The sequence below is a fragment of the Notothenia coriiceps genome, unplaced genomic scaffold (assembly GCF_000735185.1).
Source record: "Notothenia coriiceps isolate Sejong01 unplaced genomic scaffold, NC01 NC01_scaffold00029967, whole genome shotgun sequence".
Classification (NCBI taxonomy): Eukaryota; Metazoa; Chordata; class Actinopteri; order Perciformes; family Nototheniidae; genus Notothenia; species Notothenia coriiceps.
In genome coordinates this window covers 479,597-501,433 of record NW_011362668.1, presented here as the reverse complement: position 1 = coordinate 501,433, position 21,837 = coordinate 479,597, and the positions used below count along the sequence as shown (strand labels likewise).

Below are 21,837 nucleotides of genomic sequence, written 5' to 3'. Positions count from 1 at the left end.
CATTACAATATGTTGTACAATCTACACTCAGAGGTGGAAGAAGTATTGGCTACTAAAGTAAAAGTAGAACTACCAAAGAGCAGAAATACTCGGTTTCAAGTATAAATCTTGCATTCAAAATGTTACTTAAAATTAAAAAAGTTTTGGCATCAAGATATACTTAAAGTACTCGTTTACAGATTGGACAATATCAGAATGATATATATTAAATGTTTTGATTGTAATTATTGATGCAATAATGTATTTAACACAGCAGTTTAAAGTGGAGCTAATCATAATTCATTTGTATAGTGCAATGTGTTTGTGGACATACTTCAGGTTTGACTAAAGTTATTTAAGATTTTTGATTACATACCATATAATTAATCCAAGTCTGCAAAATAACTTAAGATTCAAAAATAAATTTGTTATAGTACACTATTATTTACCGCTGAATTGTAGTGGGGTAGAAGTACTAAGTATAAAATATAGATATATATATATATATATTTGTACTTTGTTACTTAACATCACTGCCTATATTATAACAAACTAAATGATACTAAACTATGTTACTGTATATTCATCTAGGAAAGCCAATATTTCTTAAAATGAAATATATAATACAAAAATACCTCTGCACTCATACATTCCATGCTGCAGATCAGTAGTTTAGCAGCAACTTTAGTCTATGAGCAGCACACTGACATTCACACAACATTTAGGAAGTACAAAAATCACCGTAGTTTGACTGTATTAATGTGATTTTTAAAACCAAAATGTATTTTTTAAAAATGGGTTACCCTCAAAACTTGTCATTCTGCCGCTTTTAATTTGGAGGTAAACGCCCAAACCGGAAATCGCATGGCAGCGGATATCAAACCGGAACACTAGTAGCTTTACTCTCTAGTCCCCAAATAAAAACTCATCATTCTTACTTTGTTCACTTCAGCATGTGGCTTACATTTGAAAATACAATTAAGATAGTGATTAGTTAGCATGTGAGTATAAATGAATGGTTTCAACTGAAATTCTTGTATAGATATATTAAAAATAAAGGCTGACTATTAATTGCCTGTAACATGTGCACATAACACTCTATAATCATATTGACTGTTCAGGCTAAACTGTTACTGTGTAACCTGCATTTGTAGTGTGCATTGTTCCCATGGGATCTAAGCCTTTGACTGTGGCAGTTTTAGTTCAACCTCCTCCCCATTCAGCTGTACATGACCATTGTTTGTGGTTTAAATGATTCAGCCCGTCAGACAAAGTCAAGTGTGAGTCTTCAAAGTCAACAGTGAGTCCAAAGGTTGACGGCGTTCACTTCAAAACACTCAAATGAATGCTCGTGGTGTAAAGTAAACAACCCTGCTTTTCCATGGAATTTTTATTTCAAACACTGGTATTTTTGGATTAAATGCACATTTGTGGGGATGACCTTTCCATTCTAATGTAGACCGGAGGTTTCCTGCTTTGTCATCTGGGCTTCTTTCCAGGTTTGTGATCACAAGAGCCAGAGGGTGTGTCCCTTAGGCCAAAAAAGGTTATGATGACATTTTATTCAACACAAAAAATACTACAGACATTTGTGTTTTTTGAAAACGACAACAGATCTTATAAAAGACCACGCTTCTGTTTTAACATTTAACTTGTTAACTATGTATTTTTATTTTTATATGAGGATCTATGTGCAAATCATACATTATTCATGAGAAAATGTCATTTGCTAGTTGGCTGTGTGCTTTACACTAACAGTTTTTTTTTTTCAATCATACTAAGGACAAAAAGATGGGATGCTGCGTTTTGTGTACACTGTCCATCTTTCCACATGAAGAAGAAAAAGCTGGTTTGTTAAACACACATTTAACCTGTTACAGCAGAGATACAGGATATCGTCTAATTTTACAAAACCTAAAAATGCCAATTAAACAGTATGGAACCACAATGAAGTTGTACAAAATGAACAAATATCCATCTATTATAACATCTGTATTAAAAACTATTGTAAAAATAAAAATAAATGTTAACAAGAAATAGATATAAACATATATAGTACAATAAGAATATAACAATTTATTGAAACATGTGCAGTATATCAGAATTACAGTGGCGGAGCTGTTCAGACACACAAAATGAAATCCAATCCAAATGTTGAAAGTTGCATTTGCCAGATCAGCAGTAAAGTCTGTCAGGTGAGATTGAAACTGTTTTGACAGGAGTGTTTGTTTGAACAGACAGACAGGCATTTGGCACAGAAAGTCAGCACATGGACAGACCTTCTGGACATGCAGTGAGAGGTGAGGGAATGGTGGTGCTGCTCTCCAGTGGTGAGAATATGGAACTTCACATTGCTGCATATTTATCAAATGTGGATAAAGAATCAAACCATTTGTTGAATTTGATTTTTTGCAAGAAAGTCTAGTCAGTCATACAAAAAGAACATTACTGTCTGCAGAGAGAAAGACGAAGAGTAGAGTTTGGGTTGTGTTAGGGAATAATTTGCTTAGGTATTCAACTTTCGACCCAGTTAATCGTTTTCTCTCTTTACTGTCTCTTTTCCCATGGCATAGTTCTACGGCCTTGGGTATTGCTGCTATCTCTCTTAAGGAGGAGCAGCTTGGGCGCATTGTTGAGGCTATGACAGAGCACAAGCCGCCGTGAGGTAGTTTACTAAAACAGGGTGTGTGATTGGTAATGTGATTGTAAACCATCTTATATATGCCGATGATTTGGCTATTGTTTCTCCTAGCAGTGCTGGATTTCAACAGTTGCTAAATGTATGTTCTGATTATGGTGTCAACTTTGATGTTAAATACAATGCTAAGAAGAGCGCTGTAATAATCTGCAGAGCAAAAGGGGATAAGAACCTTGGTTTTCCAACATTCTCTGTCAGGACAGGTGCTGTCTGTTTGCTGTAACACTAAGTATCTGGGACACATCATTACAGATAAAATGGCTGATGATGATGATGATGACGATGACGATGATGATGATGATGATGATGATGATGATGATGATGATGATGATGATGATGATCACATGAATAGACAGCGGCGTGTCTTATATACACAAGCTAACATGTTGGCTAGAAAATTATCTTGGTGTTCAGATAAGGTTAAGGTGAACCTCTTTAGAGCTGATTGTACTCTTCTCTATACTGCCCCCTTGTGGGTGAAGTTAAGAAGGCGAGCCTCCAGAAGCTCCAATAATGATTGTTTGCGTATACTGCTTAGAAAACCAAGGTGGTGCAGTGCAAGTGACATTTTTTGTAATGCACGAGTCAACACGTTCCATGCTCTCTTGAGAAATATGATGTACAAATTCATCTGTCGATTGAATGTTTCTCATAACTCTGTCATTATGCTGCTTTCAAATCTGTGTCTCAGTGCTGTACGGTACCAGTCACCTCTTTGGAAACATTGGTATAACTAACTTTTTTAAATGTATATTTGAGTGTTGTATGTCTTTTTTTTAAATGGACCAAGAGTCTCTTTAAATAAAGCTGATGATGATGATGATGATGATGATGATGATGATGATGATGATGATGATGATGATGATGATGATGATGATGATGTACTATTAAAGGGGATATATTAGCAGAAATTGAATACTATCTTCATAAGTTTTCAGGCTTAGAATGGACAAAATAAATGTGTCTCTAGAAAGGTCTTTTAGCATTTTTAAGTTACATGAAGGCCACTGTAGTTCTCTGACACACGTATTGTTATGGTAAGGTTTGCCTCAGTGTGAGTAAACAGTCCTGAAAGATACCATGCTCTTTACAAAGGGTTGGCACTTGGTGGCAAGTTACTGCATGCTTATAATAAAGGTGGGTCTAAGGACAGAGGGTGTCGTATTGTCATACTGATATTCTGTACAAACTGTGAAGTCCACTGAGACAAATAACATTTGTGATATTGGTCTATATAAATAAACATTGATTGATTATAATAAGAGGGGTGAGCAGAGGGGTCAGATCTTTTCATTAGTTAACTACAACGCTAGATGCCTAATACTACACACTGTCCCTTTTAAATGCAAAAACTAACAGATAAGAGGCACATTTTACCAAGAGCCAGCCACCACTGCCACACCGTTGGAAACTCCAACATCACTGCAACATGGAAACAAAACATGCGGTTTAATAACACGTTTTTTTTGCTATGTGTGTGTACCTAGGTAGATGTGTTTGTTACATTACCACTCACCTAGGCTGGTGATAATAACATGCAGAAATGTGACTGTGAGGGCATAGTCCCATACCCGCCTCTTCACCACTGCAGCAAACAAAAGGCCACTGCAAAAGTAAGTGAGCTCCAGTGATAGGAGGTTTACTGAAAAATACCAAACCAGGAAGAATACATGAAGTTAAAAAAGTTAATGCAAATTGTTGATCATATTGGCTGCACTCACCCAAGTATTTGGAGTTGGATTCAACGGGTTCGGTCTTAAAGTCAAATGGAATCAATCCATCAAAATTATCCAACCTACATGAGAAGAGAGAAATATGCAATAAGAAGGAAAAGTACTGTAAGGAATTACAGGAAAGTTTGTTAATCCTCTGTAAAATGTGAACACATCTCAGCTCTTATGTTGTCTACCTTGTAACAGGTAGGGTGCCTCCAGATAAACAATATGGTGCAGATAAACAGAATCACCTCTCTGGAGTCACTAGAGCAAAGGTGGATCTACGGCAAAATAAGCTGCAATGGGGCCCTTGTCAAGAAAATATGTCTGGCCCTGTACCCCTGCTGTCTGTGGTATATGTATGCATCCCATAACCTCCAAATACAAACTGCAGACTACACAGGGCATCATATTTCACCTACAGAACAAGACATACTGCCTGCCCTGGTTTCCTATGTGTTTTCATTTTCAAAAACACTATTTCATTTACATGCAGAGAGAACATTAAACAAAATAAGAATGTTCTTGAAGTATTTACAGTGTGATAATGATGCTTTCAAAGGGTGGTGTGCCTGCGCGCATGCGTGTGACAGATCCTCACCTGAAGGCACCAAAGCACACACTCCCAATCATGTAAAAAAGAGAGTAAAATATGACCAGACATAGCAGGAGATTGAAGAACACGGTCTGTAGGAATGAAACAGAATATATCACAATTCTCCATCTAATTTCTGTAATAGATATCAACACATGTGTTTTCAACACTAACCCAGAGCTATGCAGTCCTACAGTGTAGGCTATTTGCAGTAGGAGGCAGACAGCGACTTTATCTGAAAAACCTGACTTTACAGTTATGCTTAAAATCCTTATAACGAAAACAAATAGGCATCGGATATAACCGTACTTGTCGCGTCCTCTTTTTTTCTATAGGACATTATGTAGCTTGTATTCAGTCGAACCCGACTGTTAACAGAGAAATGTTACACATGAAACACTGTCCTCTTACCTTGGACTCGACCGCTTTGCTTTTGAATGCCATTTCATGGTTTTTACGTGATGTAATATTACAAAATAATCCAGGCTGCAGCAGCACGATATACAACCTCGTTAATCCCCTTGAAAAATTGCCTTCTTCTGCCATCTAGCGATGAACACAGGACACAAAATGCAGCGCCGCCGCTTCTACAACCGAGCATTGAACTCATTTCACCTCATATCTGGGCGGCCTTTGTTGACAGAAATAAAGACTTTTCTCTCAATATAACTGTTTGATAACAAGGGTAAGCATGGTCTCGCAAACTATGACGATGTTGTGTGTAGACGGAGTGTATTTCATCAAAAATGATGGCTAAATCGGCCCATAAAATCTGTATCTTTATTACACACCGGAGAAACCATAACCGCCCTATGTGGGAGGGATTGAATACTGCAGGAGGAGATGATATGGTTCAACATTACCATCACCGACCCAAAAAATACTTTCAATTAATCCTAAAAACCACAGGAAGGAATACACGCCCATAGTAATCGTACTATTTAATTAAATGGTTGGACTGCCACAAAAAAATACCAAAACTATCATCCAGTAGCCTACTGATGCAAATTGTAGTTGATCACACAGTCCGATACACTGGCTTTGTCGATATTACATTCCGGACAAATGTAACCCTGCAGTAGTCATTTGGCATAACACACGGGTTTTATTATGCTAAACTCAGTGTGTTTTTATCCTTCCGACTTCTTTCAACGTTACTGCAGGGGACAGCTCTCATACGCACCAGCCGACCTAACTGTGGATATGTTTTAAGAGCCAAACTAGTGCAACGTCTTGTGTAGTAACGTTTTTTTAGGTCGTTTTTAGGTTAGAAAATGTCACTTCGGTTGATTTTACCGGCCTGAGTGTTTAATCCTACAGTTAGCAGCGCCGTATTTAAACTGATTATCGCCTGTGCTCGGACTGCATCTACACAAATCAGCTGTTTTACGGTAGGGTTTACTGTAACACCAGTTAACGACAGGGGAACCGCTCCGATCATCGGTTATGGAACACACTGCGGTCCCCGCGCTCATTGATACACTGTCGTACTTCTTTAGGGAATTACTTCTTTGGCAGTTGTGAGCAAAACGGGGATATAAGCTTCAGTCCATCGGTAGAAATCGTTATATCGGAACTGAACAGAGTTTTTGGGCGTGTTATAAGTGTAAACAGGCCTAGTATTGACCAGCGATAGTAAACTGAACTTTTCCGAGACCCAAAGTTGTCAGGCAGCGCATCTTGCACGCATGCGCATCCTTCTATCCAGCAGCTCTAAATAAGAGTTAAAACAGAAACGAGGTGAGTTCCACATTTTAAACAACACTGCCTTTAATACTAATTTATTGTTGTTAGCATTGGCACACTTTGGGAAAAGCGGCATTCGTCTTGCTTATTAGTTTACGTTATTTCCACTCTGATTTAAAACGGCGAGAATAAATCGTTTTTTTTCAAGTTTCTATTGAAGAAATTAATCAAGCAACAATGTTGAAGCTCGTAACACTAGCGTGATGTTATTGTGCGTGTGTGTGATATTGTGCGAAATATTGGTGTTTTGCATTATGCGTTTTCCTATTGTTATTAACCGGGAAACTTATTTATTACAGATTGTCCTTAGCTGGCAGCATCCAGTCACAATGCTAGGGCTAGCTGTCTAGCAAACCTCAGTTCAGTTGAACGGAGTGCAGCTAGCTGACTGTTAGCTTCATGTCAGCGCTAGCTAGCAACCTGGGCTGACATTCCGTGACAAGGGGAAAGTGAAGAAAATAACTCGAGTGACGGAAAACACAAAGTCAGGAAATTACACCGCAAGCATTTGCTTTTGTTCGAGGTGTAGCAGCTTTGCATGATTTGTTTAAATGGGTAACTTGAGTAATTTACATAGTTTAAACGTGTTGGTGGCCTCTTCCTATGCTCCGCCATTTTGTATAAGACGAATGCTAATCATGGGCGCTCCTACAGACACTTTATTAATGGCTAGAATAAAACTGAGGTATTAAGTGGAAAGTCAAACTTAACCAAGATACATTAGCTCGGGCTGTTGTTTACTTTTCACATTCTTATGACCCTACATGCAAACAGAAAATATCTCCTTAATTCAGTATTGTACATGCGTCAACAGTAAAACGTTATATCGTAATATTACTCGGATTAAAACGCTCCTAAGTTTGGCCAGTCAGATCAGGGAACAGTGTTTTCTTTGAAAATTATAAACAGGTGACCCTCTCAGTTGTTAATAACCAGGCAAACAGCCGGTTTTAGGAGATACTGTTAAAACGAGGAAAAGATGAACTTATGTGATTAACTTCAAGTTAAGACATCTTTCCTCCTGTTTGTCAATAGTCCCGAGGACGGTTCACTATAATGGGGCCGTTTGTGCAAGCATTTCCCTCTTAGTTGACCAGCAAAACAATATTATTATTGACTGTTTGTGAAAAATCGAAGTGCATGGTGTCCTGCAAGCCAGCACACAGTCGCCATCTAGCTGTGATGTTGGGTAATGTTTGGTAATGCTGTTTACAAGTCCATGTACAAACTGCATTCGTAGTTTGGAGCACTTTGTAGGTAAAACCAACCGGGGGGCTGATCCCCCTGATGATCACACACATTCAGCAAAATAGAAGGAAAATAATGGCATAATTTAAGTCATAGTTTTAGACTGAACCTTTCTATTCATCCTCACATTTTGAACATCTTAGTGTTTTAGCATCAGTTGAGAGTATATTTAATGTGACTGTCATTATGTTTTTGCAGTTTGGTGATATCAGAGGAGTGGGAATGACCGACACCCCACCCAGTGATGGCCCCTCCCAGGGAGCTGAGTTTGATATGATGGGTGCCCTGGACTGGAAGGATGGTATTGCAACGCTGCCAGGAAGTGACATCAGGGTACGAGAGAGATTTATGATCCTGTCCAGGATAATGTGTTTAATGTTTGTGCTTTTAGTGTCTGATCAGACACAGATTTGTAAAAGCAGAGTTCTGTGTTATAGCTGAGGTGGGCCACCTTGCTTGAAATGAAAACCATCTCTGTTTACTCTTTCAAAAAACAATAATGAAAGAAAACATTAACCTTGATAACTGCTATATTACACAGGGCATGTCATATATTTTAGGAGTGTGACTCATATTCTGGCTTTCCTCTAGTAACTTGATTAATAAAGAAACAAGATCATTTAGGAGTGACCTATCAGTGATGAGAATACCTTACTTGTGTCTTTCAGTTCCGCATGACAGAGTTTGGGACTCTTGAGATTGTCACAGACCTGGAGGTCAAAGGTCAGAAGCCAGAGCCTAACCGCAAGGCCTTGGACCCAGCACAGTCTCACACGCCCACTCCTCCTCCGGAGGGCCAATCACAGACTGGCACAGCTGCAGCTAAAGCCAATCAAAGTCAGCCAGGATCGTCTCAAAGTAAAGGTATGATAGCACATGTTTAACCCCTAAAAGTATGTTTCAGTAAAGATGTGCAGTTTTTTCTTTAAATGCTTGACCTGTCAGCTTTAGCCCTTCTTTGTGCTTTGTCTTCTAGCCCCCGGTCCTGTGCTTCTGTCTCTAGAGGAAGGCCCCACTATGGAGGGCCCCAGTGTGGAGGTTGGTCCCAGTGTGGAGGTTGGCCCTAACGCAGACACAGGCCCAAACGGGGAGCTGTCAAGGTGCCGGGCCTGTGGTGGCCGTGTTCCCCGGGACGCCCTCCTTCAGGGCAAATTCTGTAGCTCTATTTGTGCCCAGCCCTCCAGCGGCAGGTAAAATCCCACACCTGATGTCATCTAATGTTTTTTGTTATCTTTCAGATTTGTCTTAACACCAGCCAAATGTTTGGTTTCTACAGATCGTCTCCAGCAGAAGCAAGGGAGAGTCAAGCAGTTGAGGGTGAGAGGCTGGGTAAACGTGTGCGCAAAAAGAGGAAAATCTATATGGATTCTGGTGATGAAGAGGAAGACAACCAAGAAGAACCAGAGGTAAGGAGCATATGTTTAGCGTGTTTGTATTGTTTTTTAACCAGTGTTGCTAACCTTAGAGCTACAAGCCCCTCAAGTGTTCAGTGTTTTGCTGTAACCACTGAGGTCTTGCAATATGTTTCAATTTTAATAATTGATCTCTTCAACTTTAACTTGAGAAAACACTGAAGATGGGTGAGAAAATTGTGGACAGTTATGATTTTTGACATTTTCTTACATTTTTGTAGGAAAAGGCCAAGACGACCAAGGGAAGAAGAGGTGCCAAAATTGCTAAACTGGGTATATACAGCTCAAGATAACATTTCATGTCTTTCCTTTATTTTTACAAGTCATAAAGATGCTGTAAATCTGTAAGTGTGATGCAAGGAGGGTATATATGGCAGTTAGTATTTATTTAGTATTAGTTCTATCAATATTATGGGCATGTTTTCACATGACTCTAAATATGTGTATGTTTCTCATGATTGTGATGAGGTCCTCATGCACAGTCTACTGTACATACAACTTCAGTGTTTTTGCCCCACCGTCAGTGACTGCCCCAGCCAATAAGAAACGGGCATGGAGCTGGCCGGCTTACTTGGAAGAGGAGAGAGCCATCGCTGCTCCTGTTAAATTATTCAAAGAGGTATTTTCACCCATAAACACTGGCCAATTTTTATATATTTTTACAAACCAGATGGTTTTGTTTATTTTGTCCATGACAAGCCAAATCATGACTGATCTGTGATTGAACATTTGTCTTGCAGCACCAGACGTTTCCTCAGAGCAGGAACAGTTTTAAGGTGGGGATGAAGCTGGAGGGGCTGGACCCGTCCCACCCCTCTCTGTTCTGTGTACTATCTGTTGCAGAGGTACGTGTGCTAATAGAACACATCTATCTTTATCCCTGTTTATAATAAATAATCTGACAGTCCATTTGCCTTTCAGATCCAAGGCTACAGAGTAAGGCTCCACTTTGATGGTTACCCAGAATGCTACGACTTCTGGGCCAATGCTGACTCGTGGGATATGAAACCAGCTGGCTGGTGTGAGAAGAATGGGCATAAGTTATTGTTGCCGAAAGGTATTCACAAACACACACAGACCGACAGATCTATTCATGATTTTATAACAGTGGTTATTTAGTCCCAGATGTTGTCAATCACTTATTGTGATTATATCAACATGCAGTACCGTTGACCAAAAAAGTCACAGCAAAAATAAAACATTTACCAACATCTCTTTTAAATAAGACGAACAATGTAAGCCACTTTTTTCTTTTAAGCAGCCTTTTTGTTTCCTGTGTTGCAGCAGCCAAATCAGGATTTTAACAAGAAGCACACAATGATTAATGAGTTTTGGTGACAACATCAGGGCTTGAGTGAAAGACATGGGGTGGTATTTTGGCTAGAGTAGTTTGAAACGCTCAATAACAATTCAACACTTTTACTGAATGGGCTTTATTTGACAGATAATACTAAAATGCCCAGATTGTAAGTCAATTTAGCCTTAATCAAAGAAACAACAGGCTGAAGTTAACTTAATATGATAAACTGTCAAGGAATTTTACACAGGACAAAGATTAGATAAAAAAATTGCTGAGAAAAATGTACAGTATTTTAAAAACAACATAACTGAGTGATATTCGTCCTGTAGGTTGTAAGGACGGAGACTTTAATTGGAGCATGTATGTGAAGAACTGCAGGGGTCAGCTGGCCCCAAAACACCTTTTCAAAAGCCTCAACACAGTGAGTTAAAAGCACTGTAAATCCTAAAGTCATCAAATGTTTCTTAAAATCAGCTTTTATAAGAGTGCTTTATTTTTTATTTCAGTCTGTGACTCCATCTGGATTCAGAGCAGGGATGAAGCTGGAGGCGATCGACAGGAAGAACCCCTCGTTGATCTGTGTAGCAACCATTGCTGCTGTTGTGGACAACCGACTGCTCATTCATTTTGATAACTGGGACGACACATATGATTATTGGTAAGAGCCTGGTTTAAGACTGGAGGAATGGCTTTCATCCAGAGGTATCCCATTTGCAGGACTGCTGTATATTTCAATTGAATTGAAATCTACTGTAGTTTATTGTCTGTACGAGCATAGTGCCTGGGTTTTTAAGGTGTGGAAAAGTGTTAACATATAGGAAATTAGTCTTGACAAGTTTAAATTGGACAAACGGTCCTGGAAAGTTGTGCAAACATTAACATCTACAAAGTTTTACAGCTAGAACACATTTAGAAAAGTCTAACATTGGGCCTTTACTGTGTTCCTGGTTACCTAGTGGTTGTTTTTTGTGAAGGTGTGACGCTAGCAGTCCATATATCCATCCTGTGGGTTACTGTGAAGAGGCTGAGCTAACTCTGACTACCCCAGCTGGTAAGACACAGACCAAGACACACGTGGGTCAGTATAAATTCCTTTAATATACTATAGGGAATGCAGAATCTAACACTGTCAGTAATAAATACTAATACCAATTTTACATTATGCTGAAATTATTGTTTGCATGTAAAATCAATGCCTGTCAAATATTGTTGCTAATGTTTGAAATAACAAGTAGAAATAATGTAAATGTATTGAAGCTAATAACAATTAAGTCAGTTCCTGTGGATGTCTAGATTGTTGTTTTTGATCCAAAGGTCACAAGACAGACTCTAATGCCTTTTAACTCTCACTACAGAATATAAGCAACCTAAAAGTTTCTCATGGGAGAAATACCTGGAAGAGACGGGCACACAGGCCGCTCCTGCTCGGGCTTTCAAACCGGTACAGTTCTCACACGCAAATATAAGAATACACACAAATAATCATAATATGGACGATAGTGGTCTTAATATGATCATGTGATTGTGGTTCTGCTTGTGTTTGCAGCGACCTCCACATGGCTTCCAGATTGGGATGAAAGTGGAAGCTGTGGATAGGAGGAACCCCATGCTCATCCGTGTTACTACCGTAGTGGACACAGAGGACCACCGACTAAAGGTACAAACTTTCCACTCAGCGACATCATTTTAAGATGAAACAGAAGCAAAATGAATCCGTCAAGAATGTTGTCTTGAACTTATAGTAAATAAAACATCATACTTTGAGGAAGAAGACGGCATAAATGTCTGCCAACTCTTGCGACATTGAACCACAGAAAGTAAAACGGACCTTGAAATTCCAGGAGATAGCACAAAGACACAGTTGTTTCACAATGAATCCCTTTTTGTTTTTCAAACCCAGTCTAGTATTGTGGATTTAAAGGGGAACTATCATGCAAAATGCACTTTGTGATGTCTTTTATACATAAATATGTAGGGGTGCACCGAATGGGAAATTCTTGGCCGAAACCGATACCGAAAATAGGAAACAGTTGGCCGAAAACCGAATGCCGAAAGGCCGAAAATGATTAATAGAAATATATATATATATAATGTACCATAGTATATAATATAAGGACTGTCTCAGAAAATTAAATATTGGTGATAAAGTTCCTTTATTTTCTGCGTAAGTGCAGGTTAAAAAAACAAAAATGTCATACATTCTGGATCATTACAAATCACTGAATATTTGCAAGCCAAATAAATTAAATCTTTTTTAATATTGCGATTATGGCATACAGCTTAAGAAAACTCCAAAAATCGCTATCTCAAAAACATTAGAAGTATTCCCTCCACGGACCAAGTAAAAAAAAGATTTAATAACAGCAAAACACAATCAAACATTTGAAAAATTCCATTAATTCGCCACCTCCAGTACTTGGTTGGCGAATCCTCCTTTGCACGGATTACTCGCATCAATGCGGCCGTGGCATGGAGGCAGATCAGCCTTGTGCATTGCTGAGTGTTATGATGCCCAGGATGCTTCCAATAGCGGCCTTTAGTCAGTAGCATTGTTGGGTCTGGTTCTTTCAGCTTCATTCTCACAATACCCTCACATATTCACTCTATGGGGTTCAAGGTCAGGGAATTTGCAGGCCAATCCGAGGACAAGTAATGCCATGGTCAGCTACACCAGTTACTGGTGGTTTTGGCACTGTGGGCAGGTGCCAGATCATGCCTGGAAAATGAAATCTCATTCTTCCATAGAGCTTTTCAGCAGACCGGAAGCATTGTAGTGGCTCCTAAAATCTCTTCTGGTACAACGCTGCATTTACTCTGGCTTGATGCAAACACAGTGGACCAACACCAGCAGACCTGACATGGCTCACCCCAACCAGTCGCTGACTGTGGGCACACTTCACACTGCGGATTTCAAGCATTGGATTCTTGCTCCTCTCCAGCCTTGTTCTCCAGACTCTGGCGCCTTACTTCCAAATGAAATACAAAAACTTGCTTTCGTCTAAAGAGGACTTTGGAACACTGTGCAACTGTTCCAGTGTCTTTCCTTAGCCCAAGTCAGACGCCCTTCCGTTGTCTGAGTTCAGAAAGTGGCTTGACCTGATGGGAATACGGCTATTGTAGCCCATTTCCCGGACACGTCCTGGTGAACAGTGGACTTTTGATACCTGCCGACTCCAGCTTCAGTCCACTGTCTTTGAAGCTCCCCCAAGATTCCTTGAAAGCGACTCTTCTTTCACAATGCTGTTAAGGGCTGCGGTCATCTCTCTTGGTTGTGGCAGTCGTTTCCTGCCACATTTCCCCCTTCCAACAGACTTTTTGTGATGCTTTGAAACGCACTCTGTGAACAGCTTGCTCCTTCTGAGAAATTTCTTTTTGTGTCTTACCCTCCTGATGGAGGTGTCAATGACGGCTCTGGACAGCAGTCAGATCAGCAGTCTTCCCCATAACTTGTGATTTAGTTTACTGAACCAAGCCTGAGTGTTTTCAAGGCTCAGGAAACCCCTTGCAGGTGTTCGAGTTAATTAAGACGATTCAAAGTGATTCTTGAACACCCTACTAGTATACTTTTTCATGATATCTAATGATTTAGAGATCAGATACTTTGAGTTTTCTTAAGCTGTACGGCATAACTCAGCAAATAATATAAAATAATAAAAGGCTTGCAAATATTTCAGTTGATTTTAATGAATCCAAGATGTATGACATTTTTGTTTTGTTTAACATTAGCATTACAAAAAATAAAGTCAACTTTATCACAATAGTTCTAATCTTGCTGAGACAGTCCTGTATATATGTAATGACATTTGTTTACCAATGCGTGTGTCAGCTACCGTGATTATGGAAAAATAAAGGATATGGCAAAACTTAACTTAGAATACCATACATCCACTATTATGGGTCCATAAAACTGTTATTCAGCAATTCTTGAATGCATGACAGTAATTAATGTCCAAGCACCAGTGCATTTTATTCCTCTGTAGGATCACTACAACAAAGTGCATTCAGAACAAAGCCAAGGTGCTTTAAAACTACATAATCTAGGCCACGTAGGCCTACAACAAAAATAGTGTAAATAAAGACTGTAAGCAGCCAGGCCTTCAACAAGCAACAATGGCACCTACAGTATAAGTGCATGCATACAAATGTGCAAACTGGATTAAATCCACATGAATGTAGACTATTTCAAATTAAATTACAATTGAATTTCAGAACTGTAAATAACGGCTGTCTGTCCCATCATAAGCAAAGTAGTAAACATTGTCTATACAAAGATACCATAAAGTGAAAAACTGGATACAAAATCCACAATCAATACAAATTAAATTACAATTTCCAAAGAATCTGCAATAAGGATCTTCCTCATGAACAATGTAAACAACATTGTATCATTTAGATACCGAAATACAATATATTGGAACCACTGTGCTGCTGCCATTTCCCCTAATGAGTAACCTGAGATGGTGAATTATAACTCACAAGAAAATTGTTCAGGAAAGTGGTATAGAGTAGACCATGTAGAACTAGATAAGGCTTAGATAAGCCAGCCTTGTCTACTTATTAAGGAAAGAGTGGGAGGTTCTTTTTACAATAACATTAGCTTCTCTGCTTATCAGACCATTAAGTCTGTTCCCTCTCCTCAGTCAAGCACATGAGAGGCACGCGCTGAACAGTCTCTCCGCTGTCAGTGCTTGTTGATTGGATCTTACTCCGCCATATCTTGTCCGGGTGTTTTGATTTCAAGTGGTGGAGTAATCCCGAAGTGGTGAAAGTCTTTGCAGTTACACCCCCTCGAGAAATGTCAGCTGAACACGTTTTACAAATCGCAATCCGCGCCTCTTTCTCTGATATTTTTAAATATCTCCAAGCGGCAGACATGTTGGCTGTGAGCCAGCCGCGAGCATGGTCGCGTTTTGATTACGTCATCACAACAACACGTTAGCTTACCAACGTAACCCTGTTCTCTGACATTCGGTGATATTTTTTCGGTGCTAGAACCCTTTCGGCCGAAAGCCGAAAGAGCCTTTTTAACCATTTTCGGCCGATAATTTTCGGCGGCCGAATATTCGGGGCATCCCTAAAATATGTGTCCCCGGTGCGTCGGGGAACTCACGCAGCGTCAGAAAATAAAACCCTCTCTTTTCCTCCATACCCAAATCTTTTAAAAATGGGTGTACAACGAGCGGATACAGATTTCCATCGGCTGTGACGTGTCCATCGGCTGTGATGTGTCCATCGGCTGTGACGTCAGCGGACCCACAGAAAGTTGCTATCAGAAACAATGCCTGACGTGTTTTGGACGTAATCTCGTCTTTGTTTACATTAGCAAGCCTCGCTAACACTCAGAGCTAACCTGTACTGTAGAGCACATGTGTTTAAAAAGCAGGAAATAAAAAAAGAACTCACCTTGTGATAAACCTGCAAGAGAAAAAGCATTTGAGTTCCATACTAAACAGGATGGCGTTTTATCACAACCGAATGTAACTTTATCTCCGGTAGAATTCTGATCAGGCATCAGGCATTAGCTCCGCTCCTCCTCTTTTTTTTTTCAAGCTAAGGACCCAAGATCCGCGTTTCTCTAACAGGGCTGCAAAAGAGGGGTTTGAGCAGTATGAGGGATGGCTACAATGGGTGAACTGTTTGGTATTCACGTGTTTTATATATAGGTATGGCCCTACAATATATTTTTCAAATATAGCATGATAGGTCCACTTTAAGTAACAAGAACAGGAATTAAATATTGCCGTAGATCAAATGCCATTTATCTATTTAGCCCAGGACCAAGGTCCAACAGGAATTTAGATGAAAAGCCATTGATAGGTTTTTAAATGGTAGTCAAAAAGTGTTTGAGTTAAGTAAAATAAATAAATAAAAAGTAATAAAAAAAAAAAAACATCTATAACTTATTAAGGATGTGTTTCAACTTCTGTGTAATTTTGTTTAATGCACTGTCCTCTCCTCTAGATTCATTTTGATGGCTGGAGTTCAGAGTATGACTATTGGGTGGAGACCGACTGCCCTGATCTGCACCCTTTAGGATGGTGCCAGAAAACAGGACACCCACTGCAATACCCGAATGGTGAGACTCCCTCCCTTACTCACGCTCGCTCGCTCGCTCACTCACTCACAGTTTTCCTCTGCCTTCATTTAATATCTGCATGAAGTCTTTAAGGAAAATGGTCTTCCTTCAGTTCTTTGCATAGATTTATGAACATCCCCCGTGTCTGTGTATATATTTCAGGCTCCACTGAGTTAGTGACCGCCCCGGGACAAGGATGTCCTACCCCAGGATGCAACGGGGTTGGCCACATTAGAGGACCTCGCTATGGGACACACTACACGTTAGTAGCACATACTCTGTATTGTGATTTATTTTATTTAGTTGCTTTGTTTCTCATTGTTTTCAATCTTCATGTCATATCAGATCACTTTATTATATTCTTCTTTATCCCTTTCAGTTTATTTGCACCTACCCTTTGTTGTAATGTCCTTTTATCCTACCTTTTATATATGCTTTGCAAAGAGCTATTTTTTAATTTACAATGTATTTATGTTATTATTATAATCACTGTTGCTCAAACAGCACATTAATACTTACGATTAGTTGTTATCAATGTAAGGAGACTGTGTATGTCATATTTCAGATATAATGTATACTTGTGTGGGCTGCCTTTAGTTTAAATGTGTTGCTTGTTTGTGTGCGTGTGGGAGTTTTGAGTCTTTAAAGTGATATCGATATATATATTTTTTCAACCTATCTGAGGCTAACAGTTTAATTGCAGAGCCAGGAAAGGGTGGGGGTTGTTTTGGACCTGGTTATAGTTTGTGTGTCTCTTGTGTGTGCAGTGAGGTGAGCTGTCCCTACTCGGATGTTAATCTGAACAAAGAGGGCCTGCTGCCAGATCGCCTCAGCGGAGAACGACCCGTCGCCCTCAGTGGACCTCACCCACGTGGGCGACGTCCGGACTTTCCCACAAACACTACGACGCAGAGCTCCACAACGTCAGAACAGCCCGAGGGAGCTGAAGACCCCCAGAACAGGTTAGCGCCTGTCACTCTAAAAACACAGCATGTACATAAAAGGGACCGATAACCCCCAAAGAAAAAAGAAAATAGTTCCTAGATTAAACTGCTCACAAAAACGGATGGAGATTATGGATCATAGAGTTGGCAGGTCATGTTATCTGTAAAGAGACGTTTTTAAAATATATTTTATTTGCTGCTTTGAGCACCACAAGCCGAGTGCCATCTAGCTCTGTTTATTTGATTAAGTCAGGCATCTCTACTTTTAAAAACAAATGACCAGGACTGATAAATAGCACTCCAGGGAGGAGCATAAATGTTTTTTAGATTTTTGGATAAACTGTTCCTTTTTTCAAAAACACTCCCAAGATAACTTCTTTTAGTGTTTCAAATGCAACTCTATCCTGTGGTCTGTATCTGACATCTGGTTATCTGTGTTGCTAGGAAACCGGTGACAGTGGAAGCTGAGCGCTTGGGACGCACTGCTCAGCCGGAGCCAGCAGGTGGCGCCAGCGAGCCGAGCCACAATGGAACCAGGCCCAAACGGTACCCTCACATCCAGCTCTACTGCTGTAGTGTAATGTCAAAGAGGTTCTCCTGTGTCAGAGAGTGACAGTTTTGATGTCTTTTCAGAACTGCTCCCGTTCCCAAATACTTGAAAATGCACTACGTTAAAGAGGAGATCGGCCACGGCAAAGGTGCGTGTGAATGCGAAAAGGAGACGTGATAAATCATGTAAATCAGCACCTCACTCCCACTGACTGCTGCCCTTCCTCCCTCCCCTCCCCCCCCTCTCTCTCTCCGCAGCCTCTCCAGATGCCATCTCTCTCCAGCAGGCCCTCCACGAGTCAGTTTTCTCCCCCGGCCTCTCCTCCTCCCCCCCTCACCGGGTGGCTCTCTGCTGGGACAAACACTGCCAGCTGCTGCCTGAGGTCCTCGGGCTGACTGCCAAGCGAGTTGCCACTTGGAGCGCTGAGGAGGTCGGACATGCTTACACACTCGCACTGCGCCAACACATGAGAAGCAGACATGCTCCTCATTCACTCCCCTACATGAAGGCAGCTAGTTGTTCAGAGAAGCTGTGCATGAATATTCAAACAGAGCCTTTCTGACTCCGAGATGGTGCTCGCTTTCCACCTGTCGGTTCCATAAAGGCATACAAGCTTCTCTGATTTGATCTCCCAGTAGTTTGAAGCTTGGAAGCTGAATTCATTTTTATTTTGTGCATGTCTATTCATTGTGTTCTGACATTCAGAGCCAGTATCTCTGCACAGTTGCAGATTAAAAAGACACACAAAATGACACAATTATTTGTAATATAATGTTTGTAGGATTAAATTCCAGCTCATGGTGCGTAGGATTGTTTCGGACTCATGTGATACAAACATTTCCATTAAATAACTCACCGCAAGAAAAAGAAAACAGTTTGCTGACCTGCTTGCCCCCAAAAAAAGCCCCTACCTACCTACCTGTCTGAACAAGGATACAAAATACATTTACACTTACAATACAACACAATAATAATCTGTATTTTCATAAAATATGACGAAAGACATTCTCAGCTTCGTTCGAACCCATGAACAAAGGCTTTGAATGTTATGAAATAAATCAATAAAAAAATGTATTTGCTAAATTTCTAGGTTAAGATTTAAAAATGGTTTGTGTTTGACAGCATTTCTGGAGCACTTTGCTGAAAGTTATTTCCTTTTTTCATCAGGTCGCCACATTTGTCAAAGGTTTACCAGGATGTAAAGAACATGCTACTATATTTAAAACAGAGGTAAGCACTTCAGATTCAACTGATTACATTATTTCATTATCAATAAAGAGTATTTTTCTATTCTTATTGTTACTTTTTTAAATTAAAAAGCCCTACATGTCCTTAAATTGTTACATGCTCTTTTGGATTGTTGCTATAGTTTCCAGCTTCTAGTTGAGTAGCTGGATGCTAAAACTTCAAACCCAGACACACAGGTGGCAGCAATAAGCTCTTAATGAATTCAATGTTTATCCGTGGCGCCACCTGTGTGTATCCCCATGTCTGACATAAAGCAGATGGAAAAAGGCTCTGACATTTTTACACCATATTGAATCATATTTTCTCATACCAGTCAGTGTGCAAAGTTGCCTTGTTAGTCTGTTTGCCTTGCAGCTCTTCGTAATTGTATAACGTTCTCTCCACCTTCATTACATTTGCTTAATAAGTCATCCCTGAATCTTCAGCTCATGTCTTCTGATTGAAATGCTACCCAAAACTTTGTTAGTCAAACTGTAAGCAATCCTTTATTCTCAGAATGAATTGACTTAAAAGTCCCATGTCATGGCCATTTCTACTGATCATCACTAGAACAGATTTACATTGTTCAATGTTCCAAACTCACATTGGTTTCTCCTACAGCATTCTCTGTATATTAGGGGCATGCTGCATTCGTCCATCACTGAGGCCCGATGCCGATGCGCATTCATACTGGATTACTGATGCCACGAACGATACATTAACGATACATTTGAAACACCAGGCGATGCCCGATACGATACGATTTCACCCTGTTGCCGATACAGTCGATACGATCTTGATTCAACATTATGCGTTCGCGGGCGATGCGATTCAATACGATGCAAAATACATGCATACTTCAATATGGTACGACAGAGCGATTTTTGTTTTATTCCTTATATGCCAGCAAAAAAATGCATACATTAACAAAAGCTGCCCTTTCATATTTGCGTACTGCACCAGTTTCCCATCATGCCGCTTTCATTTTTTTACCTTTAAAAGCCTCTCCAGAGTACAATTGTCATAAGCACCTCACCAGCTTAAACAATGTAAGGAATGCATTGCCTCATGATTGAACAACTGTGCAATACAGCTACCTTAGTGCAATGCCGCATACAGCTGCCAGCGCTGATGTGCTTAACACTCATTCATAGGTTTATAACTCCCAAGTGAGCAGAACAGCAGTGGTTCTATGATGAAATTCAATAAATAATACAAATAATCTTTCACAAACAGGTATTTCATAACTGTCTTCAGTAGGAAGACATTTAAATTCATGTATGCCGTCACAGGCCTGCTGTAAGCTATAACACCTTCTCTGGCAGAACACCTCACTGAGTGAATTAACTTCAGTTGTCGTCACTTTTCAGCGTTTCTCTTTTCAGCGCGACCCCCCAGTCGCCCTCTTTATGTGCGGTCGCTAATGTTCCTCGACACTACTTGCTTGTACTTTAAAGCCGGATCGATCGAAATTTGCGAGCGATTTTTTCAGTTGACCGGCTTCTGTAGTATGAGTGCCCGCCGACCAATTATACCATCAGGACGTTACTGATGGGGTGGCGGCTGCCGGAGTGATACTGTGTGTATGCATTTCCGCATCCTAGGGACGGAGTCTATGGCTGCGCTTAGACCTGGTTAAGTAATAAAGATACCTCATGCAAAGGTCTACGGATACCTTCATTACTCTCCATGACCTGCGTAACGTATATTACACCGTATTTTCTTGAACAATCCGAAGTTTGCCAAAACGCTTTGATTTGTAGGTATTTTTCGGGTGCGCTGCTGTTTCTCTTTCTCCTCAACTTCCGTGTGTTGTGGTAACTGAGACTCTCGTTCTCCGTAGTGGGCGAACAATATCAAAGATCGTCTCTTGCCTGGAGGCGTTGACAAGATGAGGGCGATCTTTATATGAATGAATCGGTTTTTTACCGGATGCAAAGGACGCTACGCAATCGATGCATCGCCGGAGCTTCAACCCGGTTCAACCAAACTGTAGCCGCCGACTGTGCACTCTTTCAACCGCTGCACTCGCATCTTTGAACGTTGATGCCGGCCTGCACCGATGCGAATCGGTGAATCTTTAAAATCTCCTTACTGTATATATGTGTATCGTCACTCTCTGCTACTAACGGCTTTGGTTGCAGCTCCTGCAACCCCCTCCCTGGATGGGCCCACTGTGGCTCTGATTGGTCAGCTCGGGGCCCCTCCTGCTTCTGATGAGTCCACCACCGTTACAGCGCCGCAACATCAGCCTGGATTATGTGTATACAATGGCGGTTAGCCCAACCAGAAAATGACACAGTAATACAAAACATGAGAATGCCTGCGTTGGGGTCTGGGATGGCGC

The 21,837-nt window shown here is 40.4% G+C and overlaps 2 protein-coding genes across 4 annotated transcripts in view; one reads left to right on the top strand and one right to left on the bottom strand.

Annotated features, from left to right (window-relative positions):
* Positions 1 to 1,845: 1,845 nt before the first annotated feature.
* Positions 1,846 to 5,513, bottom strand: LOC104959189 (transmembrane protein 244-like). The gene is made up of 6 exons (XM_010787057.1): positions 5,399 to 5,513; positions 4,994 to 5,079; positions 4,399 to 4,472; positions 4,194 to 4,262; positions 4,055 to 4,099; positions 1,846 to 1,850 (listed from the first exon to the last, which is right to left on the bottom strand). Exons 1-6 carry the CDS (start codon positions 5,429 to 5,431, stop codon positions 1,846 to 1,848), a joined length of 312 nt encoding a protein of 103 aa, XP_010785359.1. The 5' UTR covers positions 5,432 to 5,513.
* Positions 5,514 to 6,220: 707 nt separating this feature from the next.
* Positions 6,221 to 21,837, top strand: part of l3mbtl1b (L3MBTL histone methyl-lysine binding protein 1b) — a 23,384-nt gene continuing 7,767 nt past the window's right edge. The window contains exons 1-21 of one of the 3 annotated variants that reach the window (XM_010786990.1): positions 6,221 to 6,727; positions 8,180 to 8,314; positions 8,650 to 8,845; positions 8,958 to 9,171; positions 9,258 to 9,387; positions 9,615 to 9,666; positions 9,918 to 10,012; positions 10,134 to 10,238; positions 10,315 to 10,450; positions 11,023 to 11,114; positions 11,200 to 11,351; positions 11,668 to 11,771; positions 12,049 to 12,134; positions 12,240 to 12,350; positions 16,655 to 16,769; positions 16,932 to 17,031; positions 17,537 to 17,731; positions 18,158 to 18,259; positions 18,347 to 18,411; positions 18,521 to 18,693; positions 19,431 to 19,493. In XM_010786990.1, the coding sequence (XP_010785292.1) occupies positions 8,204 to 8,314; positions 8,650 to 8,845; positions 8,958 to 9,171; positions 9,258 to 9,387; positions 9,615 to 9,666; positions 9,918 to 10,012; positions 10,134 to 10,238; positions 10,315 to 10,450; positions 11,023 to 11,114; positions 11,200 to 11,351; positions 11,668 to 11,771; positions 12,049 to 12,134; positions 12,240 to 12,350; positions 16,655 to 16,769; positions 16,932 to 17,031; positions 17,537 to 17,731; positions 18,158 to 18,259; positions 18,347 to 18,411; positions 18,521 to 18,693; positions 19,431 to 19,493 (2,397 nt within the window). In that variant the 5' untranslated portion in view covers positions 6,221 to 6,727; positions 8,180 to 8,203. The other 2 variants (XM_010786992.1, XM_010786993.1) reach the window with 2 other exon arrangements.

Coding starts and splice junctions, on each gene's coding strand:
- LOC104959189 (XM_010787057.1), bottom strand. CDS start 5,431: ATGGCATTCAAAAGCAAAGCGGTCGAGTCCAAG. Junction 4,473..4,993: donor GTGTGCTTTGGTGCCTTCAG/GTGAGGATCTGT, acceptor CTTCTCATGTAG/GTTGGATAATTTTGATGGAT. Junction 4,263..4,398: donor ATCCAACTCCAAATACTTGG/GTGAGTGCAGCC, acceptor TGTTTGCTGCAG/TGGTGAAGAGGCGGGTATGG.